General features: G+C 39.5%; 1 protein-coding gene across 2 annotated transcripts; it reads right to left on the bottom strand.

Moving 5' to 3' along the window:
- Nucleotides 1–7024: 7024 nt before the first annotated feature.
- nyap2b (neuronal tyrosine-phosphorylated phosphoinositide-3-kinase adaptor 2b) lies at nt 7025–27590 on the bottom strand. 2 transcript variants are annotated; one of them, XM_061732225.1, is made up of 7 exons: nt 26718–27590; nt 24071–24272; nt 18907–19214; nt 14596–15672; nt 10502–11824; nt 10249–10352; nt 7025–9338 (listed from the first exon to the last, which is right to left on the bottom strand). In XM_061732225.1, exons 2-7 carry the CDS (start codon nt 24247–24249, stop codon nt 9051–9053), a joined length of 3279 nt encoding a protein of 1092 aa, XP_061588209.1. In that variant the 5' UTR covers nt 24250–24272; nt 26718–27590; the 3' UTR covers nt 7025–9050. The 2 variants fall into 2 exon arrangements, with proteins under 2 accessions (XP_061588209.1, XP_061588210.1); XM_061732226.1 differs by lacking the exon at nt 24071–24272.
- Nucleotides 27591–27803: the final 213 nt, after the last annotated feature.

The raw sequence follows: 27803 nt of genomic DNA, 5'->3' as shown, positions 1-27803 counted from the left end.
TTCTTTGCCCCCTTGTGTTTGGGAGCAGCATGTGGCCCACAAGGCATGTTAAATCTATTTTAGAGTTGCATCTTTTTCTGTGTTTTGACTGGGCCACATTTCTCCTTCTGTCACTTAAAAGTACAGAATTTTAATAAACAGGGTCCCAGCTTGTCCTGGGAAAAGTCACAACTGCCTCGCAGCTCGGACCCTCCACACATCAGACTGAACATGGTCGAGGTGTGGAAGGACAGGAGGAGGCAGGGCTGGGCATGTAGCATTTTCTGCTCTCGTGGGGGGTTTATTGGGAACAAAAAGTGGAACACGCGTTGTGCTTTGGGCCTCATCTTCCAACGAGGGCCATATTTCGTGCGAGGGGACGCTTTCGCACGGTAGCGCATAAATGCAATGGATGCGCTACCGTCAGTACGTGCACATGCAGCGATTCAAACTGGTTGGAGATCATTTGCACACATCGTACTGACTTTTAAACTGCATGTGAACACCTTAAGTCAGTCAAGTAATCTGATCAGACTGGATTCATCAACCCGCTTGCAGCACCTAGATAAGCCAGTCGCAACCGCCTTGTTAATGCCATGTGTACGGAGACATGGATATTACAGTCTGCGCATGCTCGAGAATTTCCCCCGGGTGGGGTTTTCCCCCGGGGGAGGGGATTCACCTGGAAGTGAAAGGAGACGACGCAGGACGCAACGCTGCTCAGTAGTAGCTCCCTGGGGTGTCGTGTGACTACTTCAGGGGTGTCGTCAAAATATTTCCTATTCTGACATTTCATATATAAATACTGTATTTTCGCGACCATACGGGCGCCATGTGGAAAGGCATAGCCTCAGTCTTGTGTCATATTTCTGTATTTAAAACACACACGGCGCACCGACCGAAACGGCACACACAAGAACACACACACACAAGCACAGGAGTGTGCGTATTTAAAAATACAGCGGGAGCAAAACTTTGTTTGATTGTAGGCTACTTTATTTCAGTTTTTACATTAATCAAACCCATTAAGTCTCATCCTCTGTTTCTGCATTAAAGAGCTCCGCTAAATCAGCTGTGCCAGTCCGAATTACTCAAGAGTACCTGGCTGCAGGCAAGATGGCCGACAAGGGCGCGGCCATTTTTTCCGTCCATACCGGAATTCCAGACCGGAAGTTGGTCTTCTTCGTGTATATTATTATTCGTCGCGCTGAACCAGACCGGAAGTTGGTCTTCTTTTTTTTTTTTTGTTTTTAATAGAAACTTTATTTAAAGGTCAGACGTTACAATTAGTGAAACACATTCAGGTGTTCCCAATGCAGGTAGTAATGTACATGTCCCATTACAACAGTAATAATGAACAACAATTAAACAAATGTAGTACATATAATGGCATGACGTTATTGATAGAAAAGATTATAACAGCTGAGTGAATTGAGCATGACGAATAAAACAGCATTAGAAATCCAGAAAGAGTAACAAGGGAACATAAAACTGACCCTAATGTGACATATTTTAAAATGCTTTAACATAAAGTGCAACAGACTGAATAAAATAAATAATAAACAGACATAATGAAATAAAAGGAACTTATATAAATAAGTAATTAAATTAATAAAGTAATAAAACTAGTAAGGAAAAAAAGCAGCATTTATAAGGGGGAATTCAGACTGATTTTATCCAATTCAGTAGGGAAAATTCTTTAAGAGATCATATAAATTTCGTGCCTTAATTGTTGTTATACGTTTTAGAGATTTCAAATACATTTTAAATTCGTTCATAAATACACAAAATTTGGGGGATGATTTTAGTGTCCTATTCTTGTGGATAAAAAATTTGGCCAAGCAGAGGATTACATTGCAACAGAGTTCATCATTTTTGTTTTTCAAGATCATACCAAAAGTTACATTATCTCTAGAAATAGAGGATGGGAACGATGCAATTTTCCGTTTAATAAATTTGTGAAGGTTATTCCAGAATGTTTGTATTGCATCACAAGAGAAGAAAATATGGTCCATAGTTTCAATTTCATTTTTTAAATGAAAATTTTTTATTTTTTTTTTAAATTAAATTAAAAAAAAAAAAAAAGGAAAATAACTCATATTCACTATTCACTCATAATTTTTCCCCTCATGGATCCGTTTTATGGAATAACAGAGTGATAATAGTAAATAGAAAATCGTTATTTAAAAGAGATTGGTATGAGGCAGGCATTTTATTTGTTAAGGATATGATGGATTCTGGTGGAGGTCTTCTGGACTACAGGACATGGTTAGGAAAATATAAAATAAATTGTACTCAGAGGGAATATAACAGGATCCTTAAAGCAATTCCTATTCCACTTCTGCATTTAATCCAGAATACTTTGTTATTTTCAAGTGTTGAATCAACACTACCAAGACTGGTGATTAATGAATGCAACTTAAATGACAAAAAAATGTAACAACAAAGTGATTAGTGCTGCGTGGAAATCAATATTTTTTTACGATTTCAACAGAGGACGTAAATTCCAAGGGCTTGAGAAAGTAACAGTATCTATGTTGGAAAAAGCTCACTCTAAATATATTAAATGGCCTATTTCCCCAAAGATGAAAGAAACTCACTTTAAGATACTGCATAAAGTCTACCCAGTTGCAGAATTTCTTAAAAAAAGATTTAAGTTTGAAGTTGACCTGTGTACTTTCTGTAATGCAGCAGATGAAACTTTAGATCATATGTTTTTCTTATGTCCTGTGTCCAGAAACTTCTGGAAAGAATTGAGAAGTTGGTTATTACTTAAAATAGATGACATACCAGTTTTTGATATTTCTCATATTTTTTTATATGTAGACAATTTGAAGGCTGTTATATCTGATATGATAAATATAATTATTATCATGGGTAAATATCATATTCACTGCTGTAAATGGAGAAATGGTAAACCCTCCTTTGATTGGTTTTTAAATGAATTTAAATTGTTCTTTTTGTCCCTCAAAAAAATTGATTCCAGCAAATTGGCTAAAAAGATTTGTGACGACATATCTTGTTTTTTGCTTTTGTGATTCATGCCTCAGACCTTGCTCCTATTTTGTTATGGTTTTTGTTTTGCCTGATTTTGAAAATATATGCAAATGGTTTTACTAGTATTTTAAAATAACAACCCCTGTTTGTTTTGTTTGTTTTGTTTTGATTCATTTCTACATATATATATATATATATATATATATATATATATATATATATATATATATATATATATATATATATATATATATATATATATATATATTTTTTTTTTGTACATGGCTTATACTTGATGACAACATTCCACGTCATGTTTAAAATGTATTAATGTCCTTACGAGAAAATGTTATGATACTGTGTTATTGTATGTTCAATAAAAAAAAACAAAAAAAAAAACAAAAAAAAAAAACGAGGAAAGACAAACCTCCGGATCAGCGCGACGAATAATATACACGAAGAAGACCAACTTCCGGTCTGGAATTCCGGTATGGACGGAAAAAATGGCCACGCCCTTGTCGGCCATCTTGCCTGCAGCCAGGTCCCTCTCGAATTACTCGCTGTCAGAGTCACGTTCCGTGCCGTGCGGTGCCTCGGAAATGCACGCTTTTGCAAAAGCTCGCAAAATAATCCCAGCAGACACGTTAGCCCACGCATCAACAATCAATCTGCAAACTGTGGCATAAAAAAAAACAAAATACGCCGTACCCTACGCCGTAGGCTGCGTCTATTTAACGCGGACCTAATGCCGCGTTCCATTTATCCTCGGAAGTGGGGATTTCCCAGTCCCCAGTCGGAATTTTCAACTGGAACGCCCCTCGAAGTGGGGTTTCCCACTGGGAAAGTGGGAGAGTCTTCACCACCCCCGAGTTACCATTCCAAGATGGCTGCCATTCCCAGTTCCCACTTCCGATTTCTGAGGTAAATGGAACGCGGCATAAACTCCGGAGCCAGCAGACAGAAATCTCTAAATTTAGGAGCAAATTTCTTAACAGGCGTAGCTACAACTGTTAGATTTCATCTATTAAACCAACATCTTCCTAAATGATTTATTTCAGCCGGCGTGATTCTCAACAGAGCAGCGTCCCAGAGAGAGTTTCTCTCCCGGGGCTGACGCAGCGGCTTGACCCGGCGGACACGTCTCTTCTCGGGCTGTGAGCTGAGGTTGCTCCCCGGGGGCGGCGGCTCTTCTCATCTCCGAAAACATCGGGTCAAATTTCTTAACAGGCGTTATTTGGATAAACTGAGCCCCGGTTGCGGATCTTAAGGTTACCTTTATACCTGAAAAAATATTAAAACTTAATAAAGTGCCATATTAACAGCGCTACAGCTGAAATTAAAACAGCTTTTGGCTCTCTGCTTCCTGATCAGGTTAGGGATGAAAACGAGGGGGAGTAGGAGAAATGGGACAGGCACCTGGGCCAAGTGTCCTAGATCTCAAGTGCCCTAAAATACCCCCCTTCTTTTTTAGGGGTTAGGGAAGAAAAGAAGTGCGAGTGGAGAAAAGAAGGGCGAGTGAAGGAGAATTGGGATTGGCCCTTAGAATGCACTTTTTCCTTGTTGTTAAGCGGAGGTCAACCGGAAGTGGCTCTTTGTTGAAATGGTTACCATGGTTACCTCGGGTACAGCGCCACCTAGCGTCACGGAGTCAGCCATGCTCTGGTTACAGTGGTTTATTCAATCTGATTCAGTCTGATCTCAGAACAGCATGTGTGATCAGATAAGTTGATCCAATCTTCTGCATGTCATTATCTGATCAGATCTCCAACCACCTTGAATCGCTGCATGTGCACGTACTGCGTGAGGCGGGGGAGAGAAAATAGACATCTGACATTTGACCAATCTGAGCTGGTGCGCGTCCAAGCGAGCTGTAGAAGGTGAGATTTCCACATGTCGTCCAAAAGACATCACGAATCAGGAACGAGCAAGAGGGAAAAAAAGCCAAAATACTTGGAAACTCGTGCTTCACTTGAAGGTGCTGTTGTTGAAATTTAACTTTGTGGCACAAACAGCTGAGCTGCCACTTATTCAATTGGAATCTCTGTCTAGACTGGAGAACTTTTTTCCAGCAGCCCTGCAAAACTGCTTTGAGTTTTTTTTGTGGTGGATTGAATTGGTGGAAGTAACTTTTTTTTGATGAGTAAGTAATGGCTATTTGTGATTCGGATTTGTTTATTTATTGCAATTTCAAATTTTTAATTCAATATTTCATTATTTCAGGTGGAAGTTTTTTTTAATATTTATTTATTTATTTATTTACTTATTTATTTCAGGTTGAGGTTTATTTGATATTTATTTATTTCAGGTTGAAGTTCATTTAATATTTATTTATTTCAGGTTGAATTTTTATCTTATTTTATTTGACTCATACAGTCAAACTACTGCTTCTATACTTATGGTACATTTGTTGTTATTCACAAAAGTTGTCAAGTTAAATGGCATGTTGATATACGGTCATTTTGTTTTATACGGTCATAATACATTTGGGATGAGGAGAGGTGTGGGGGCGGGGGGGGGCTCCAGATGATCTAGCATGGGTAGAAACCGAGCCAAGTGCTCCATCATCTTTCAGTGAATTTCAGGTGGAGGGGGGAGCCCGATGACCTCACAGGGGATTGGAAAGGTGGGGGAGCTCCTGGTCCCTGGTCCTTAGTGCTGTTGAGAGGGTTGGGGGCAAATACGGACCCCTGTTCTTGCCTTTGCTGTCTCCTTTTTGAAGCTCTCTCCCGGTGGGCGCAGATGGAGTTCCTCCTCAAGGTTTCTGCTGTGCTTTGTTCGTTTCTCTCTATGAGATAACTCCTTATTTATCTCAGCCTTGGCACCAGATTTTTTTAGATTGTTCTATTTCTGACAGATGTATGACGTAGGAAATAAAATATGTTGGAGGTGAACAGTTTCACCCCTGACTTGTTGAAATTAAATCCATTTCCCTTAAAAAGATGCCTGAGTTACCAAAAAAAGTTAGAATTATTAATAAAATGCACTCAGTGCTAAGCACATGCCTATAAAATACATTTATTCAGTGCCACCAACCTGCTGAATCTTTCCTCTCCTCCTCTGAGGGGTGGTACAGGTCCACCGATGAATACAGCTGCATTCAGAGAGCTCACTCTGTTTAATAAGCCAATAAAGTCCTGCTTCAGAACCTCAGATTGTTGCTTGGACACTGTTTGACCCTCTATGAAGAATGATGTTTGTCACAGTTGGATATTCATGAGCAATTTTAAGGATTCTCTTATTCAGATCGTTGACCATATACAGCAGAGTCACCCACAATCAGAGTTTCAGGTCCAGCCTTTAGCTTTCCCTGCTGCCTTTTACTTTTAAACGGGTTTTCAGTCCTGCTTTGGGCCATCGATAGTGGAGCAAATCTGTTTTTTTCTGCAGTTTCACACTGCAGAACAGTACTGTAATTTGCGGACCATTAGGCGCACCGGATTATAAGGCGCAATGGTCTATTTTCATACATAAGGTGCACCGGGTTATAGGCGCATGATAAAACCTATATAAAGCGAAACAAAACCGTCAGGTAAGTTGAAATGTATTCAACTTTATCCACAATAAATCAGAATATCATTCAGTTGTGAAAAATACAGAAAAATACACTCACATTTTAAATCAATCGTCTTCCACGAATTGAATGTTGGATGATGGACTACATAATTAGTTATGTAATGTTGTCTGACCCGTATGCAACCAAACTGGCTTTAATACAACGTCCCTGAGTCAGCTGGGAATGGTCCAATAATCAATCAAGCAGAGCGGCTTCTTCGCTTACCAAAGTCTCACTACAACATTTTGACATATTTTTGAGCCCAGTGAACCACATAAAATTGGTTCGAGCACTTCAAAAGTCATACATAAGGCACACATGATTATAGGGCCCAATATTTGAGAAGAATTAAGGATTTTAAGTGCGCCTTATAGTGTGAAAATACGGTAATTTGATGGCTAGCTCACCTGAACACAAAATATACTTAGAAAGTTTAGAAACATTTTCAGAAATTGTAGAAAACAAATAATTCCAACTGGATACAATTTTTCAGCAGGTTTCAAGTTCATATTTATTTATTTATGTATTTCTCTCAACAGAGCCCAAGTGACAATCGTACAGTACTTTTTTTTCTCAAACAATGTTTTTTTTTCTTTTCTTTTCTTTTGTTATAACGCAAAACAAGAGAACACTCAGTGCAATAAGACGGAGGACTGACTGTGTGGTGCTCTCTCTACCTTTTCACAGTGCACGTTTATACACACAAAAAGATTGTACAACATCATTATTACATTTCCAGCCTACACCCACCAATGTCATGATAGGGAAAAGTGAATGTCTTAAAAACAATCATTTTTAATTTGCACCCTGCATACAGTATAGCTTGGCACACACTCGTAAACACACACCGCTCTCTTCATCGCACGCGTACAGCTGCAACACAGGGATGTCTGCGTTATTGATCCTCCCCAGAAAAGGGGTACTGCAGTTGCGCTCTCAAGGCTAGCTAATTTGTCAAAACCACCCTATTTTGGCAATGCTGACTTTGCATTTTAATGTGCAAAAGAGAACCAATTGAGATGATGTAAGAAAAGGTTTGGAGGTAGAGGGAGAAGATAGGGAGGACATATCAGCCTGATTCAGTGTGATGGAAAAAGATAGGTAGTGCAGTTTTTTTTTTATATTTCTTTCAAAAAAGCCTTAAATATCTGTTGGCCCTTGTGCAACCCCATGTCTTTTGATTAGGTAGAGCTGTTGCTATATGATAGGTCCTTAAATGATTTGATCTCTAAAATGATCGCCAGCCAGTTGAATTGGTAACATGTCAGAGACCACCAAATAAAGATGACTGCATGTCACAGATAGTCTCCTGAGGCTTTACCTTTCAGCCAATAAACTGAAGCATACATAACTCACAACTTCTAGCATCTTCTAAAAAAAAAATTAAAAGAAATTATAAGCATAATCTTGAAAGTTACTGCTCAAGCAAGTGCATATGGCTATTGTAATTTGCAGTAAAATTAAGAAGTCTTCTAAAAGCTCAGGTGTTGATTGTACAGGCTGGTTGTTGGCATCAGGCATTTACACTGTCATGGAGCTTGCAGAGGGCATGGCAATGTAAAGCTGCTGGTACTCACCAGCTATTGCCACTGACCCTATAACCAACCATTCAAAGTGCAACCACACCAGTCTCTCGTTTTGTACAGGGTCTGACTGGTCTTCAAAGTTAAACCATTAATAATGCTTGTTCTAATTTACTACCCTGGCTACACAACCTCATAGTGTATCTGAGTATTCAGCAGGAAAAATTCCCACTTTGTCCGCCCTCTTAAAAGCATGCCAGCCAACAGTTTTTATTATAAAACGATTCAACTGCTTCAAAAGGCTTTGACGTAGTGACAACACAGTTTCTTACCATAATATACACACTGAAGCACAGAGTTTTCCTGTTTACGTTCTAGGACCGACTGTTGTACATTCTAGGACGTACTGGCCCAGGCACGGAGAGCTCTGGAATCTAAAGCACGTTAACGTTCACTCCTCCACTTACAATACAACAGTGAAAATGTAAAGTATACATATAGAATTGAGCTGTCCATTCATTTTAATGTTTATGTTTTTGAGCACAAAAAAAGAGGTGGGCATAAGAAAATTATGCTACTACAGTACAAGTATTGATAGATTATACTTTCAAAAGAAAAATAACATAAAAACAAATATAAGATTGCATCTACATCTACTATACATAATTTAAGCTGCTTCTTGATCCCCATCATTTCGCTTAGAAAATATCTATTCATCATCAAATATCTACTAATTATAGTACAAGAGTCCAGTCATAAGAAATAGAAAAATATCAGATATAACCAGTGATGATAAGAAAACATGACAACCTGAATGAGCAGAAATATTGCTGTGGTAACCATCATAGTCCTTTGACATCAGCAAGTTTCATCCCTCTGGTCCTCTTTGCAGTTGCCTTGATTGTCCTGTTGTTGCAGGGACGAATAAGTGCAACATAACAGAGAGAGGGAGGGACAGTTAAGGGATGTATGGCAAGGGGATCTAAGTTTTTGTAATATCAGATGGCTGTGTCCCAGAATACAGTCGTCTGAGTGGGATAGGGTGGGGGACGGATCTTCTTGGTCCCGCTACTTTTCCCCCATCCTGGGAGCACGGATGTGCTTTCCTGCTTGCACTGGCTTTGCTCTTGGTGTCTGTTCTCATTCCGGTCCGGCGGAGGAGGTCTCTCCACAATTCTCTGCAGGTGTGGATGTTGTCTGGAGCGGATCTCCATGCACAGGGTGCGTTTCCTTTCAATCTGCTCCAGCATTGTGGTGTCTCCACATATCCACGGCATCTGGGGCATCTGAGAGACAAAGTCAGAGTAGCAAACGAAACAAAAGCAGATTAACCCCAGAATTATGTGTGACCTTTAAATCCTCTGAAAACCTGTCTGCAAAGCTTTAACAATTCTATACCACGCTATTATAAAAAGGTAACTATAATTATTAAATCGGCTGATCTGTATTGAGACAGATCCCTCTCACTCATTGTTTCACATGACAACTAAAACAAATGTAGATGCTAATGATTCTATTTTGTTTTATTACACAAATTAACTGTAAAGAACTTGTATGAAAACATTAGCTGATGAATATATTTTCATAATAAAAGGTTGCAAAAAATATAATATATGGAATACTAATAATAACCAAAAGAAAAATATGCTAGTTTTGCGCTTCCTGATATGGACCTCAGAATTAGAAATCTTCAAATCAGATTTCTGAAGATTCCACTTTATCTCGGCTTATTGGGAATGCAATTAAGAAAATAAATCCAATTTAAAAAAAAAAAAAAAAAAAAAAATTACATTTTTTTGAGGGAAACCATTGCCCAACAACACCTCATCTATTATTATATGTATTTGTAGTATTGTTCAGTCATTTTGTTTGCTACTAATGAGTAGCAAACAAATGAGTAAATGAGTAACACATTTGACAAGAGAGAAAGTTTACATTTCAAACAAAGCCACTAGAATACTTGTTTCTCACAAACATCACAGTCCATATAATCTCATATTGATTTACACACTATTTTTGTAATTATAAAACTAGCATATATAAAAAAGTTTATGGTGATCAGCTTGGAAAAAAATAGTCTCAGATAAAACATCAACTTGAATGAAATCTTTGCTGAGATGAAGATGAAGGGATGAGTTGTGATGGCCTGTAAGAAGGTAAAACCACTGGTACTGATAAAAAGAAAGATCTGCATACCTGACTTTGATGTGTCTCTGCTGCTCTCCTTTGTGGAGTTCCCATTGGGGAAGGATTACAAGGCATAGAAGATGAGCGGCTATACTTAGAAGCTGTTTTCGAATCTACAAAGAAGAGATAAATTGGTTTGGATGTATGTCAGGAGAACAGTTACTATACATGAAACCCAACTAACTAGAAGTGTGTTGCTCTTGAAAATGTTCCCATATTGACTAAAACTAGATTTCTGTTAAAACTGAGGTTAGATCCTCACCATTTCCTGTTCCGATGGTCATGGGTGGACTACCTGATGATCTCCCTTGGTGAGTAGGTGTAGTTGTTGATGAATGCTGCCCTAACAATGTGCTCCCGTTCCTCTCTTGTGCTTTTGCTTGGTCCATGCTGTAAGTTGCTCTCTTGTCTCGCCGTGGTGTTCCATCTGTCCTGTATCCCCGTTCTTTATTCTCAGACCTATAATCCACTGCAGGAGGACTTTTGGTGCACTTGACATCATAAAGATGTTGCTCCGAGCCATTAAGGCTTCTGTCTTTGCTGTCCCGTCTCACTTCAAGGCCAGTTCTCCCCAGGTCTTTACTGTCCTGCCTGGGTAAAGGGGCCCGAGGAAGCTCTCCATTGTGGTTACTCCGATCTCTCCCTTCATATTTAAATTCAACCCTGTCCCTATTGTTTCTGGATGTTTCCTGCCGGGGCAGGATCTCAGGTGGCTGGTCTATTCTCCCTTCATGTCGATGCTCATTATCACTCCTTTCTCTCTCTTTACTCTCCTGACGGGGTAACAAATCGGGACGGTGGTCTTTGCTATCAAGCCTGTATTCTGGTCCATTTCTGGTTCTGTCTTTGTTTTCTTGTCGGGGAAGGAGCTCAGGTGGCCTGTCTCTACTTTCATGTTTTGATTCCACACCATTCCTCACTCTGTCTTTGATATCTTGTCGAGGTAAGAGCTCAGGTGGCTGATCCAGCAGTCTCTCCCTGCTTTCATGTCTGTAGTCTATGCCATTCCTCGTCCGTTCTTTGCTTTCTTGTCTTGGTAACAGCTCAGGTGGCTGATCAAGCAGCCTGTCTCTGTCTTTGCTGTCCTGTCTTACTGAAGACTCTACTACATGTGTCCCATTCCAGTCTTTGCTGTCTCTTCTTGGCATCAATTCCCCATTATTAATCCCTCTGTCTTTGGAGTCTCTTCTTATCAAAGTTATGGGTTCTAAAGAGCTACAGCCCCTGTCTTTGGAGTTTCGTCTCATAGAGCTGGGCTCTACACTGCTGCAGGCCTGATCCTTGTTATCCTGGCGACCAGGTTGTGTATCTACATTGCTACATGTGCGGTCTTTACTGTTGCGTCTGTGGGGAAAAGGTTCTACATTGCTACTTCCTCGGTCTCTGTCTTTGTCTTTTTCTTTGTCTCTGTCTTTGTCTTTGTCTTTGTCTTTGTCTCTGTCTCTGTCTCTGTCTTTGTCTTTGTCTCTGTCTTTTCGATGAGATGACTCCTTGTGGCGCTCCTTAGACTCTCTCTTTGACTCCTTGCTGTGCCGTTCCTTGCCTTCCCGCTTGGACTCACTGTGGGACTTGTTTTTGGACTCAGCTGTAGGGGGAAAAAAAATAATTACATGACCACACCCTTTTTATCGCTCAAAATGAACTAGACATACTTGTTAATTGCGTAGGCTACTGTCAATCAAAAAGCAAATCAATGTTTTATGATTTAGTGTTTGAAGCTGCTTAGTGCTGCAATTCTGCAGTTTGTCCTCTAGGTGTCCATCACCACTTAAGTTACAGAGATAAATCCTTGGAGTGTGTGTAGAATCACAATGGGCCACGAGGTATTACAATATATATATATATATATATATATATATATATATATATATATATATATATATATATATATATATATATATATATATATATATATATATATATATATATATTTGTGCTATATATGAACATACAAAGTAAAATTTAACTTCTTATTCTATTTATCCCTGTTTGTTGGCCATAAAATCTACAGTAAGACTCATGTAAATGCTGTGTGTTACAACAGTGAAGAGACCATGGTAATAAATACAACAATAAATATACATTAAACACTTAACATGACATATGTTTTAAGCATTTTCTTCTTTTTTATTTTTAATCCCGATTTTTTTTTACCCATTTTATCACCCAGTGCTCCTTCTAAGTCAGTGCAGTTTTAAGCATTTTCTTATGTCTTCATACACACAGCATGGTATAAATCAGCTCAACCATTGCTAGTTTGCAGAGCAAAGGTTTATGGGAAATGCTATATATATATATAAGACATATGCATGGTTCATTTCCACAAAGTCTGATCCGCTATGTGGTTTCTGTCCGAGCTTTAAACTACCGGTACAGTAACATGCACAACGATCTCTTTTCATGCCCTCATGTGTCATACAAGCCATTTTGTCAATGAGAGGGAGTGTGATGATTACCAGTTGGTAAGTGGGTCAGGCTAGCTTTTGCTCTCTTAACTGCCTCAGAGTGGAAGAGAATAAAATTAACGCCAGTTTTTCACAACCTCCATGCACATAACACAATGTAGTCAGAGTTAAAGAATAAATCACCCACAACCTGTTAGTGCATGTTAAAGCGCCTCATATGACACTTGGATGATGTAGAGAATAAATAATTTAAAACAACCTAGCACTGCAGCCCACTCTTGATGTACTGTTTACAAACTGTGTAAATCTGGATCACATAGTATTGTCAAAAAGCTAAGTGTTAATGTACCACCAATTCCTGGTACATGAAAACAAAACTTGACTATCTCAAACTGTCTCTACAGAAGCCAGCAATATAGCAAGAGAAAAAAACATTAAAAAAAACAATATATGAAACTGCCACAATTAAAAAGAAAATGTGGATCAGTTTTTTTTTCTTTTTACATATATACACTTCCACAGTCCAAATGGCAAACACATATTTGCTGCTTCTCTCTCCTCATCTGCACAGATGTACCAGCTGCCTGACTGGCTTCATCATGAGAAAAAGATGTGCTGATTGGACAAAACTGAGAGATTTGAGTTCACAGACATTGCTATCTGTCAGGCGCTCATTGCTCGATTGCAGACCGGCATGCCCTGAGCTGTGATTGGCTGTATTACCCACAGGGATGAAATCTGCAAATAAGAAACAGGGAATTTTCTTCCTTCCACTGTTGCTATGTCGTAGTTGCTAAGAGCATCGAGTGAGAATGGATGTGCACACTTTATGTATTTCCATCATGATTTATGTCAAACGTGCCCCTTAATGAATCTCTGCTTTGAAACAGTTAACTGAAGAGTTTATTTGAATTGTCAAAATGATCTGCTATGAAGAGAGGTAACAATGCAGATACTTTTCAGATCTAGAGTTTATCTACAGGACAAATTGCACAACAAATCATTAGAAACTGCTTTAATCAGTTATTGCCCTTTTTTAAATAATACATGACAAGCATCAATATGAACTCCCAGTCGTTCATGTATTCATGAAATGTCCTTGTACCAAAATTATAGTTTGAAGATTTCATGTTTAACATCTTAAAAAAAGTAAAGGTGGCAATATAAATAAAAACTAGAATATCAGCTTTTGCATGACTGATAATTCTGCTACAACCTCTCACCAATTATAAGGAAATATATGCACATAATTAATATGCCATAATTACAGTTCTTCTACCCTTTTAGTAAAATCCAAGAATTCTGTGCACATTTGAGTAGATTTAGTTGTTCTCCACAGCTACAGCGATTTTGGCAGTGTCTTGAGTGTGACATGAATATCTGTATTTAAATATCATGTTTACATATTTAAAAGTAATCCTGGCTGATGGCCTAATGCCATGAGTAGGTTTGAAAGAACTGCTGTCCGCTTTGGTCTCTAATCTCTTCAGATTAAATCATACGATCTGTATCAGACTTGGCTTGGTGGGCACAGATTAAACAAATGGAATTTTGCAGAAACTGCAGCAAACACGGTACTGTTAAAGTGACACATTTTATGTACAGCTTCCTAATTTGGCAGGCCTGGATTTATTAATCCAAAACAGAAATGAAATATATCATAGGCGATGGGAGATTATTTGTCTGTGTCTACTCTAGGGTTTTCTCCAGTCAAGGAATTTGGTCACTGACAATGCCTACATTGTTAAGAGAAGTACTCTAAGATTTTGCTCCTAATTGCATCCCATTTCTTGTACTATAGTCTAATTAAAAATGGTTATTTTATGAAATTAAGAGCAAGAGTGTTGACGAAAATGCACTTACAAGCATTCCAACTGGGGGATAATGGCTTGTGTCCATTCATAACTACATCTGTAAGTTAATGTTAAGACACATTTTTGACTTTACTCACTCTCTCCAGGTTCTTTAGACTTTCTGCCGCTGGCATTTTTCTTCAACATATTCCTCCCTGTAGTGAATAGGTTTGTTAGCTCATCCAGTGGGCTGGTAGGTGTCCGTGAGCGTCCTGATGACACATTCTGCATAGAGCCATGGAGTCGTCCTGCACTGTCTTGAGGTGGCGAGCCTTTGCCATGTGGGGTGGCGGAGGCACTACGTGGCAGCCCACCAGGGAACGGCATTTGAGCATCAAAAGGAGGTGTACGCATGAGGCTCAGAGGCGTGAGGCAGCGGCCCATGCTGACGGGCGAAGGGCAAGCAGAATGGCTGCGCTGATAGGAGGATGATGAGGAAGATTTATAGAGAGTGCAGGGTAGTGGAGGTGCAGAGGAGCGGCCAGAAACCGTGAGTGTCGGGGTGGAAGTCAGTTCTCTATGAATGTGTGCAGCAGAGGGCTGCTCATTAGAAGAGGTGGGGGATTTGCTGTAGGGCTGATTTTCCAGCATTGGCAATTTGGTTACATCTAAAGGGGTTAGAGGGGATTCATCTGAGTTGGGTGAGCACTGGGCTGGTGCTGGTGGGAACACCAACAGTGGAGGCCGGTGAGTTAGTAAATTGGGGAAGGGTGCAGGAATGTCACAGAGGGGAATGTTGCGAGGCGTGGAGCAGCGACTGAGAGGCTCTGGGTCATAGGGTGCTGGGGTGGGGCATGCAGAGCGACATCCCACAGGATCAGTGCGGTACTCCATGTCATCCAGAGCGGGATACTTCATTTCCTCATATACTGACTCTCCTGCTTCCTCATCCTCACTCTTCAAGGGTTCTCGCGTTCCTATGTCAATCCCACCCATTTCTATGTAGACAGGCTCATCTTCACAATCATCTGTAGGGCTGTCATCACTCTGTGGAGGTGAGGGGTTTCGTTCACAGGGGGATGTGGTGTGTTGAAGGGGTTTGGATGGGAGGATCCCACTGCTTCCATGGCTCTTAATGTAGGACTCATCAAAGGAAACACTGAGTTGCGTGTTGGGGTTCCTCTTGGGCTTGGGAGGTGGCACTCTTCTGCAGTCCTCACTGCATCCTTGAGCAGCTAAAGAATACAGAAAAGAAAGCTTAAACACAATCTGATGGCACAAATTTACACCTATATATACTATCTGCATTGCACAGAGTATCATACTGGTGTGTGATATAACAAATAAATGTTATGCCCTCCTATTCTATCCTAAATTTGAGAGCCTTTATCAGTTATGTGGGTCAACTACAGGTCAGCATATATTGCTGAGAGCAATACCTTGTGCTGATATGTGGGAATAGTTGAAGCATGTGCATGTTTCTAGGTCACATATATAGCAAGGAAGCTGTATGCGAGTACAGTAACTGGGTCACGCACACTGTGGAGCTTCTTTTTGGTAGCGGTGACGTAGCATTGCAGTGTGAATTTCTTTAGATGCTGTGCAGTGAGGCTTTCTTACACTGTTTGCACTCCCTAGATAAAACTGTACAATACTGTTAGTTTGCTGACGGTAGCCGTAGTTCTGTGCGACTGACTAGCACGTAGCCGTATATTTCTAGGTCAGTCACTAAGATGTTTGGATTTTGGAGAGCATCTCTCCCTGTCAGAGATAAGGGTACATCGGAACTGGGCCATGCCTAAAATTTCCAAACTGCAGATTTTATACCTTTAATAATTTAGATACCAGATGGCCCAGACACATGCACGCTTCCCGTTACTGTATGACTCACCACCATCACTACAGTATATCCAGGCTAGTGCACATGCTGCACACGCCGACACATTCATGGAGGGAAATGGGGACAGATATAAACACATTTTATAACATACAATCACATAGGAAATGAAATCTGTCTAATGGTTTTTCCCTTCTTTGTTTCTGCCACATGTGAGCCTTATGCATCATGCCATAGTAAATCATATTTCTTTTTGTAGGTAACATTAGCATTTAGCTTTGATCTTTAGTGGAAATGGCTTGCATGTTAAACTGAGGTTGAAAGCATTCAGTTATGCTAATTTGGAAAAAGAATGCATGTAGTCTTTGATTTATTTTGTCCCGTATCATCACCGTATAAGGCTTTGTATTGCAAGATGTTTGGTATACAATCAATTTAATCAGATTCTTGTGACCTCTTTCCTTTTCTTTGTGAGATTATGTGCAACCATGCGTACAGGAGGATGCAGGAATATATATAGAATGGTTTAATTTTACCTCCATCTCTATCGCTGCAAAATACATTGCCACACTACAAGGATTTCTTGGTGGATGCTGAGAACTGTATGAACACTGACAACAAATCAGTCAATTCAAATATCATTTTATCCCTATTCTTTCTCATCTCTCTATAGCTTCCTCTTTTCCCCTTCCCCCTGTAGCAGAAATGTTTACCCGCAACACCCTCCCCCTCCCTCTCCTCCTGGGGAAAACAAATCTAGGTCAATCGCTCCTCCTGAATGAATTTTACTCTGACAAGGTCCTCCCCTTCGCTAAAGCGCCAGCTACAGAGCACGCAACCCTCCCCTAAGCCAGGGACACCCCCACACTCTGTCTCTGATTGGCCATAAAACCTCAGACTTCAACATTTCTCGTGTCTCATTGGCCTGAGCCAGTGGGTAATGCTGCGATTGGCTGGGTTGCAGGGGGTCTTGTTTCTGTGGGATGGTTGCCGTGGTGCCCAGGAAGATCTGTGTGCACACAGACATCCCCACCAATCTGAGCCAGGCTGGGTGACTCCCTAAACATTAAGCTGCCAGCAACGTATAGAAAATTGAAATAGAATCTAAGCTTCCTGCAAGCTTTAAAATGTTTTGCTCTCTAAACTACCTGCCTAAAGGGTTATTCCTCTCCTGTAAATCTGTTTTAAAAATATTTTTAAATTATTAGTTTGCAAACCATATCTTGTGTATTTTGTCACATTGGAACCATTATTCCCACTCAGTCCGGCATGTTTATGTCAGTTTTGTTAAGACAACTTCTCTTAAGCACCTGATGCGTGTACTAGGCAGAATACAACTACATTTCCTTGCATTTTTGCAATGTAAATTGGACATACAAAACATTTTACTTCACTCAAAAAACAAAGTTCTCATAATAATGTGACTATCAAATATCTTGAAATGGAAATCTGCCATGGAGTTAATATTAAACATCATACTAATAGAGTAGATGACAATTGCAAAATAGAGACAACAAGCTATCTGATCTAACTGGGGGTTGTGGTAAATAAATAAAACGCTGACCTTTTTGTCTTACAATAACCGAAAACCACAATGTTGTCATGATTCAAAAGTTATGATTTATCTTATCAACTTTCAAACCTATTCTGAGCAAAACACAACCAAAATGTTTGCAAGCTAAAACATATTTTTGTTTGTTTTTTGTTTTTTTGCAATGTTGTGTAGCTACTATGTCAATTCAATTCGAAATTCAGTTTATTTGAACTGATAAAAGATTATCAGTTCTACAATGATAATCCTTTAGCAGCTTCTTTAGTATTCTTTTGTACAAAGATTTGTGATTGTGATTCTTAAGCTGAAGGATATCTTTCGAGGAGTGGAGGTTAAGTCTGTCAAAGAGATGTCCTCATTTTGCATCAACTGACTCATTATTTCCACTTCTGAAACACTTATTGTTGTGAAAAAACTTTTAGATGATAGTTACTTAATGGCTGATGATAAGAACCAACAAAGTCACTTTATTAAAGAGGACGGTTCAGGCGGCACAAAAATGCATATTATGCATATTCTTGATTATTTTCACAGTTAGAAAATTTTTCATTTGGAATGATTAAAAGAACAAAAAATATAATCAAAATGAACTGATGATTATACTTCATATAAGGTGATTTTTAACAACGTGGGTTTTTTTCGTGATTCGTGAAAAAAGAGCGAATTTGCATATTAGAGGATTAGAGTTGAGAGGAGTGTCTCATTGCAGCCTTAAACCTCGTTGCTGCAAACAAGCTGTAAAGGCTGGGCATGCAGGAACACTTTTGTATTGTGTCCTCATCATATTTTGACCCAAGGATGTCAAACACAATTAATCTTAACACCTTGCTTTATACGGTTTGATGGACCGGTGCCCTGTCCTGTTGGACCTGTCCTGAACTAGCCTAGAAGTACTTGCCATTTTTATCATTGTTATTATTATTATCATTTATTAAGCTGTAACTATGGTAGTTAATATGCGCTTTTCTATGAATAACTAGCTGTCGTGTCATTGTGGGAGAAACATTGCTGATGAGGGCACTGCAGAGAGCAGCTAAATATAGCTGCAGCAGTTTGGTGTGAAGTGCCAACACCGCTCACCGTCACATCTCTCCCCGCGGCAGGTGTACATGGGACTGTGGTCCACCGCATCAGACGACATGCTGAGCTTGGTGGCAGGGTCCCTTCTGGGTTTAGGTGGGGGCTGCTTCCTAGAAGTTGGACTCCCGACTTCCTCTTCTCCTCCTCCCCCACTGTTTCCACCCCCGACTGAATGGAGGGACTGGGAGCGCACGGAGAAGCCCTGCCCGCCGGCGATCGCATGCAGGTGCATGCGTTCTTGCTGGTCCGGAATGTTTATCGAGCCCATACGCAAGTGCTTACCCTCCGTTGCTATGTCTTCACCCGTCCTGGAACAGAAAAAGAGCAAGACAAGGAAGGAGAGAAGAGATGAGAGATGAAGAAATAGCTACATCTATATATAAATATCTACATATATTTATATTCATAAGTGGCTCAAATGATTACAGTCTTAAGATAATGATACTTGCAAGATGAAGCAATTTGTGAGTTATGTTAACCCTGTATATAATAAATGCCCATCACAGACCACAGAAGTCCCTCTGCCACTATACAATTAATCCCTGTTAATGCATGAAGCAAGAACTGAATGATACGTTGATTATGCTTAAGTGTTGTGTGTAAGTGTTGTGTGTAAATGGGGTTATATTTTGGGTGTGCATATATGTCTGTGTGTGTATCACAGAATAAAAAAGCTCAAGGGCTGACTCTCATTTGGGGAAATGATTTAAACATATGTGATGATTTTACAACATATGAATGGTTGATCTCATTTAATTAGCTGTTATTTGTTGATTTCCAATCATATTAGATAGACACAATGAAGCTTGACATTAGCCATTCAAATTCGTTTGACCCAATGGCATGAAACACAATGAATTTGCATGTCTGTCCTGAACCTTTCTTGAACATTTCATTTGTGTTTATGGGATCCCTTATAGTGAATCCCTTTGCTGACTCCAGCTCTCTTCCGACCAGCTGCTGAACAGAAGGTGCTTGCTAGGTTGGGTTCATTGGTCAGAGGCTTAACTTTGCCTAGCAACAGGGTACCCATAGAAACCAATCACTAAATCAACTGCCAATGCACAACAATAATAAGGTAGATTGTGCACATCATAACCCATGAGCTTGTGTGCATGACTACCTAAAGGAGTTTTATTTAAAGACTGTAATGGGATTCAAGAAAAGTTGACAGCAGTAAGCTTTAGAGCCACAAAGTCAACATAAGGCGGAATAACCCGGACGACCAAAAAATTAAGAAGCCAACAAGGTTCTTGTTATTTTGTATAAAATGTTAAGCTCAAGTGATGGTTAAGATATGTGAGAAAAGAGCAGAAAAAGAGCATTTTGCCACAGGTATCAGCTTCACAAATTAACTATATATGGCTTTTCCCCCCAAAGCCATAATCGCCCTGAACAATATGTGAATCATCCTCGTTACTGTCTCTCTAAACTGTGCAATACTTCTCCCGGACTCTGTGCAATATTCTACAATATTCTACACATGTGTATATACTGTCATTTGTAAAAAAAAAAAAACCGATTCAAATGCACCTTAACATTTTTTATGTTTTTTATATTACTTATATTTCTTGTATTTCTTTTGTTTGCACTACTGCTATTTATCTTGCACTGGAGAGGTGATGCTACCTCTAATCTCACAGTACCCAGGTACATTGATAATAAAGTATTCTGATTCTGATATGTGTTGCATCCCAGTCACATGTTTTGATTGTACATCTTTTGCGATATGCATGGTATATACATGTGTGTGGGAGGCTAGGTGTGACAGGACTACTGGTGACTTGGTTATTTATAGTATATTTGCCCAGTGATTGGCTAGAGGACAGACCACAGGTGCACTTGGACCAGTTGGAGTTGACTTGTTTTTAGGCAGCTCTGATCCCTTTATTGTGACACCATGTGACAGGAAAAAACAACATCACAGAGCAAATAAAATACTAGGGGAGATACTGTGAGAAACATTTAACAAAGATGTCTATCTGGTTGACACAGCATGCATACAAGCACGAAGAGTAAGAAAATCAGCCGTTTGGAATATGAGTGTTTATGTAAATATAGGTAAATGTGTGGCTGTGTGTGAGGGTGGGGGTTGGGGAGTGGTTGAAGTAATAGTGAGTTCTTTTGCATGTCCACTTTTTTTTTTTCACTTGAAATACAATAAAATGAATCTATAGTAAAGCAGCAGTAGACAGGAAGGCCCTATTCATTCAAACCCACTGGGCTGATTTGATTGGCCTGTGGTTGCTCCAGCTGTCACCAGGCAGAACACATCTCCTGTAACTGAGCTCACACTCAATTTCACTCTCACAGGTTTTTCTTTCCTTTCTCTCCCCCAACACTTTTAAACACACTTGCTGTAACACGATCTTTCTCCCTAACACAATTACATCAGCCATTCACTCTTGATAACCTCTTTCCAGAAAGCAATGCATTTTTTTTTCTGTTGAAGCCCATGCTTGCACAAGAACACAAGCATCTATACAGGGTCTTTATGTTCACACTATGACAAGCATACATGCCGAATTCTGACACTGTTATTCAGTTATTGTAGAAATAGGTCATCTTATTGACCTACTTATAGGCCTCATAAAAAATCCAGCTTTTTAAGGCTTCCTCAAGTGACGATATATATAAATATTTTAACTTGGGCAAGAGCTAGAAGAAAGTGGATGGCAAGAGGATGTCACTTTTCTCAAATGTCACACTTTCTCATTCATCAAGTTACTGCACACGACTGCATTAGGCTATCAATGAGAATGGGAGGATTTTGGTGTTAGCGGGAAAAAAAGTAGGCTAAGATAGATTCCTAGATGTTATTTAGAACTGTAACTAGCTCTCAAATGCCTAAGACATTAATTTGCACTCTAAATCAGCATTTATCGTGCAAGCAATACTGCATTGCACAGTACTGTATATTAAACTTTCCAGAAACATTTAGAGGAGAGTAACTTCACTACAGTCAAATAATAGCCTTTTAAAATCACATGACCTTTTGACAGAAATGTGACAGAGCTTAAATCGTCCCTGAATAAATCAGCTAAGAAGAACCACATCTGGTGACTTTATAAGTGGTTGACCCTCAAAAAAACAGCAACAATGTAATTATTGGATTATTGGATGAAAAGATAAAACTTCCATCAGCCGCTTAAATACTTTGACAGACTGACATAAACATATACATGTGTATCTGTATGTATGTATATATACATATATATATATATATATATATATATATATATATATATATATATATATATATATATATATATATATATATATATATATATATATATAATATATGTATATGTGTGTGTGTGTTTGTGTGTCGGTACAAATAACAAATGTTTTCCATGTCATTTCCCATTAACCACACACTGGCAATGGTTGAGCTTCTTGCTTCATTAGATTAGCTGTGGAGACCAAGTGGAAGTGTTTCTTTACTAGTTTATGGGAAGATGAAATACTTAATGCACCCACTTCACTGATCTCATCTTCAAAAATTGAACATCAAATGTAATAGTAGATATATGATAGCAACTAAAATGAATTTTCCCCATGCTTCTTCACAATTTAAAATGTGAAGAAGCAATTTAAAGCAATTTAAAGTGGACTTATCATTGTGTTGGAAGGCTTATATGTACGGGTCTGAAGTGACAAACATAAAAAACTCCAAGAAAACCCAAACTTGTCACTTTATAAGACCAACTTGATTGTAACATATATTATTCAGTTAGCATTCAGATTTCCAGGGAACTGTGACATCACAGGCCTTGATCAGAGCTGACTTGTCTAGCTTGCCCATTCTTATCTCCACCCAACTTTATATAATTCTGCATATCTTGTACCTCTGAACTGTGTAGCTCAAAGCTGTAAAACCAAATTAGGAAGTGACACAACATTCAGAAGAGAGCAGCGAAATAAAGTGATTACTTCTGTCTCGTACAAATTGCTATGACCAGTTTGCTATGTAATGCTGCTACGAACAGAATGGTAAAGATGCTGTTGCAAAGGTTATTTTTGTACTGAATCCCTATGGGACGTTGAGTAAAGAATATCACAATCAGACCTTAAGAAATTGGTTCAACTTTTCATATGTGGGCATAATATCTTGTCTGATCTAGGATAATTTCAACATTCCAATCCTTAGGCCAACAAGATGAAAAGTAAAACAAATTTTAAACTTGCATAATCAAAACAATGTTATTTAATATTTTAGTTTAACCACTGGAAACATTTAAAGAAAAAACATAATAAAAGTTCAACTAATAGTTTGTCTTCTGGCAAGTTCTGCCCACAGTTTTAAAGGGAATAAAGTAAAGTAATAAACATAAACACATGTTTACGTTATCATAGCATTCATCATCTATACCTGCTTATTCTAATTCAAGGTCACAGGGATCTACTGAAGTCTATCCCAGCTCTCTATGGATGGAAGGTCGCCAGTCCATCGCAGGTTGTCATAACAATGAATCTAAATCTTTTTGTGATCTTTCAGTTCTCTGTATTCTACCACACAACACAGTTACACTGCAGAGGGGTGCCACCCATGGTTTTAATTAAGTTTCAGGGTGGTTTAGGGAGTTTAGGGATGTCAGCTGCACAGTGGGATGAATTTAAGGCATTGTAGTGAAGCAACACATATTTTGAGGAACTCAAGCTTTTTAGATTACACTTTTTAAAAGATTATCCTAATTTATACAATATATACCAGATGTTCTCAAGTCCCAAACATACTGTATCTTATTTTCATTCTGACAATCTCCCAGAATGTCTATCACTGTCCAGCCCCTTCATTAAAAAAAAAAAAATGGAGCAGTGATGACTTCCTCACAAGGACAAGACCTAAATAAGTCTAAATGAGAAATTAATTATCCTCTGTGGATCAAGGGGTATAGCAATCCACACTGATACACCCCAAATGCAGCAACCTGCCAGTCACAGGGAGCCTCTGGCCACTCGTCCCAGTTCCTGCTAACCCCGACCTAAAGTGAACCCAATGACATCCATGCATTTACAGGACAGAATCCCACTGGTGAGCTGTATGCAGGACAAATTAATGTAAAAATAACTTTTTCTAGGACATCTGTATTATAAAATGTATGCCAACTGAATGTGTTCTTCTACCATTTGTGAGTGATTTGTTTGCTTGTTGTCGTCATACCTCCTTATGGCTTCCTCCTGTTTTCTTTTTTTGTCATTTTTTTCCTGCAGTAATGCCCTATTTCTCTCATTCCTGGCATGATCAAAGTTCTGAGCTACCAGGCCATTGTAGGCTCTCAGCCCATTCTCCTCGACATATTGGAAAAATCTGAGAGTTTCCTCCTCCTTGGAGCTCATCATTCTTCAACTCTTTGCACCACATTCTGATGAAGAGAAATAAGAAATATAAGTTATAACTATATAGCTAAAAGAGACACCAAATATTTCCCAAAAAACACAAGACCAAAGCATCATATTCTGAATGTAAAACAAGTCATTTTTCTTCCAGCTTTTATGTATTGAGGTAATATAATATACTGTGAGAGTAATGTATTAAGTCGGTTTGAATCTGTAGTTGCTTTTGATGTCTCTCACTGTTGCTGTGGAGTTCATAGCCAATAGGAGATCCATTTTGGTGGTGAGACTTGCATCATACTAGAGTGAGGAAGAGGAACATTTTTCTTCAGAGGGTTGCAACATGTTACTTCAATCATTCACTGTGCATACACTAAAGCATGTGTAGACACACACACACTTAATACATAAACTCACATGCACATTTAGAAGAAAGCAAGACACTTGGCACTTAACTGCTATTATAAACCAGCTCCTGTTTTATTGTGGACCAGGAAACAGGTGCTTATTTTCTCAGTTGTTTGCATATTTTCTTGCCAAAATTATTTACTTTAACCAAGTGCGTGTGTGAATGAAACTAGGAAAAAGGCTTTTATCCTCTGCATTTGTAATATGTTTTGAGCTCAGATGTGGGAAGATAGCACTCCAGGGACAAATTAGATCAACACAGAAAAAATGTGCCACTCTTACTCTACTGTGATGCATAATTTTGTTTTTACATATGTCATACATCTTGCACTTTATCTCTATTAATATTTCCTCTTCCTGCTCTTTGATTTGGCAAAAATAGACAATTCAGACCACATCATTGTCATAAGAAAGAATATTGATGCTGCTTTAAAAAAGAAAAACCTCCATGTAGGAACATTGAAGTTGGTGCAATGATTTTGTGTTTCTCTTAAAACCAGTTAACATATCAAATTAGCATTTTTTACCTCACTCAAGATGTGAGGACAGAAATGAGAAGGTAATTTTTTTAATTCACTTTGCATTAATATTTATCAAGTGTTTGCTTAACAAAAAACAAACAAACTTGCACTTGAATACAACATAGTGTATACAATGTGTAACACCAAACTGTACATTTGGAGAGGCTAGTAGTGGATAAGAAGGAAACAGAGTATGCTTTTATGTAGGTCAGTGTTTTCAGATCAGCCTAAGACTCATGATTGTTTACGTGTGAGAGAAGCATGGAGTGTGAGCATGCGTAGGAAGGGGGAGGGGGCTCATTTCTGTGTATGTGTAGGAGGCAAGGGCAGCGGGGGGGTGGGGGGTGGTCTTGGAGGGCAGCCAGATGGAGACTGCAAGGCCAACCAAGAGGCCAGCCATTGTCTGGTCATCCTCAGCATCCCTCTTTTCTGCATCTGTTTATAAGCTGAACATGCGGGCAAGGTCACAGGGTTTAACTACAGGTTACACTCCCCTTGGTGCAGCCTCTGCTTTCAATCGTACAGGTTTTTACATGCGTGAAGAGGGACCTGATAAGACCGAATTACTGTCTCAGAGCAGAGTTCAAACTGGGCACAGAGGTCTGATGTCAAGTGGTGTGCAGATTTTTATCCCCTGATTATTACCGCCTTATCTCTAGTGCACATGCACAGTGTATGACGTGAAGCTGTACTAGAGGAAATAAACCTGGGGTTTTTTTTTTAAAAAGAAAGAACTCCACTAGTTGGAGGTGCAGAAATGAGAAAGCACAGTTCAAACAGTGTTTGAGCTGAATTAAGCCTGCCTGCCTAATCCCTGTAAGCCTGCAGCAGCAGCACTCTGCACAGGAATCAGGTTGTTTATCACAGTGTTTTTACCAACCAAGGCTTTCACATTGGATTGTCCATCCATAAGTCATCAATGTAACATGGTATCAAGGTTTGCTCGTCAATGCAAAGCCATATTTTCATAAAATTTCCATTTCACCCCTCTCTTTAGCTCCTTTTCTCCACTTGATCCCTTCTCTTCTTATTTATACCCCCCTTCCCCCAGTTGACATGGACTTGCAACAGTTGGAGCAGAGGTGCACTTTGCTTGAGTAAAAAGTAAACGATGGTGGCACACCATTTCTGTTTCCAGGCAACGGTGTCACAGGAGAGGGCCAGTGTGGATATTCTAACGACACAATGTCAAATAGATTCCAAGGCTAACAGTTTGGTGACCACACACACACACACACAGATGCTGGTGTATACACTCACATGCACATATAGACATGCACATGCTATTCTTAACCTCCTCTGCTTTAATAACGTGAATTGATTCCACCATGACAGATATTGCTATCTCTACTTTATTTTAACACCTGGCAGCTCTTTGCACATGGCAAATATTTTGGGGGGATTCAGTATATATATATCTATATACAAAAATATATATATAAATATATACAGATACTGACTTGAATAGAACCATTTAGTCATTTACTTGCACAATTCTCGGCAGATAGTTTCAGAGTACAAACAAATGTTATGATGTATACTTACAATAGAGCTGTGCACTAGGTGGTTAGTGGACCAGCGTGTCTTCTGTTTCCCCAGAGGTCACAGAGGGATGATCTCTGACCTATGCTTAAGCACCTTTGCACTATTCCTCTTAAATCCGCATAGACTTCCATGTATGGTCCAATGTTTTGGCCTGTTAGGAGTCCCTGTGACCCAGGATGAGGATGGTGATGGAAGGGAGCTGGGCCATAGGATGTCCAGCCCAATTCTCCCTCCCCTGGGCCAAAAATGGGACTCCTCCAATCCAGATGTTCCCAAACTTGAAGCCAGGTGTTAACTTGACTTCTCCACACATCTGCACATGTTAAGGGCGGAAACGAAATGCTGAGCAGAAACAGACCGCACCCGCAATTGCATGCATTCTACAAATGCAGACTCACGTGCTCTCACATAAAGTCCACTTGCAGTTGACACTCTTTTTTTGCCTCTTCTTCCACTTTAATGTGTAAAAGTGTAAAAAAAAAAAAAAAAAAAAATTGTTCTAATCCATGCTGACCTCAAGACTGAGACTGAGGTAGAGCAAAGTGATTTGCATTTCCAGGTATGGCAGTCCCTGCCGATTCCCTCTATCGTGCTCAGCCACACAGATCTGCACAGTCGGTCTGTGCTTAAGCAGATGACACTAGGCTTCCCAACTGTAGATCACAACAAGAGGAACACGCCCACTCTACTGTAGAACACCGCTAGAGCGTCAACCTCTCTCTCTTTCCTTTTCCTGCACTGTTGTGCACTTTTAAACTCGTTTCCATAAACAAGGATATCTGATTCTCGATTTGCAGTGATTTTGCAGAGGTTTTTTCTCTTTGCTGCTGGTTTCTCATCATCCTTCTCTTTGCTGCTATAGTGCCGCTTGAATCTGTTTTTCTGCATTCAGCACCACGGAGAGTTCTCTCTGTTAGAGGGTGAAGGGGTGGGGGTGGGGGGTGAGTGGGTGGGCATACACAGAGGGGGACAAGTAGAAAGATTGGGGAGGAGGGAGGGATGGGGAGGTTGAGTAGGAGGAGTCACTGGGTTGCCAGGGTGTGACCTCATTAGATACAACCTCCTCTTCCCCTGGCAACCGCTGCG

This window comes from Cololabis saira, chromosome 10 (assembly GCF_033807715.1).
Source record: "Cololabis saira isolate AMF1-May2022 chromosome 10, fColSai1.1, whole genome shotgun sequence".
Lineage (NCBI taxonomy): Eukaryota > Metazoa > Chordata > Actinopteri > Beloniformes > Belonidae > Cololabis > Cololabis saira.
Note: the sequence above shows the minus strand (reverse complement) of the source record. Positions and strands in the feature narration are given on the sequence as shown.

Bases quoted from the DNA above. Each gene is read 5' to 3' on its own strand.
- nyap2b (XM_061732225.1), bottom strand. From the start codon at position 24,249: ATGATGAGCTCCAAGGAGGAGGAAACTCTCAGATTTTTCCAATATGTC. The intron at 15,673-18,906 runs GTGAGCGGTGTT...TGTATTCTTTAG, and splicing joins CCGCGGGGAGAGATGTGACG to CTGCTCAAGGATGCAGTGAG. The intron at 9,339-10,248 runs GTATGCAGATCT...TTTGTCTCTCAG, and splicing joins CAGAGACACATCAAAGTCAG to ATGCCCCAGATGCCGTGGAT.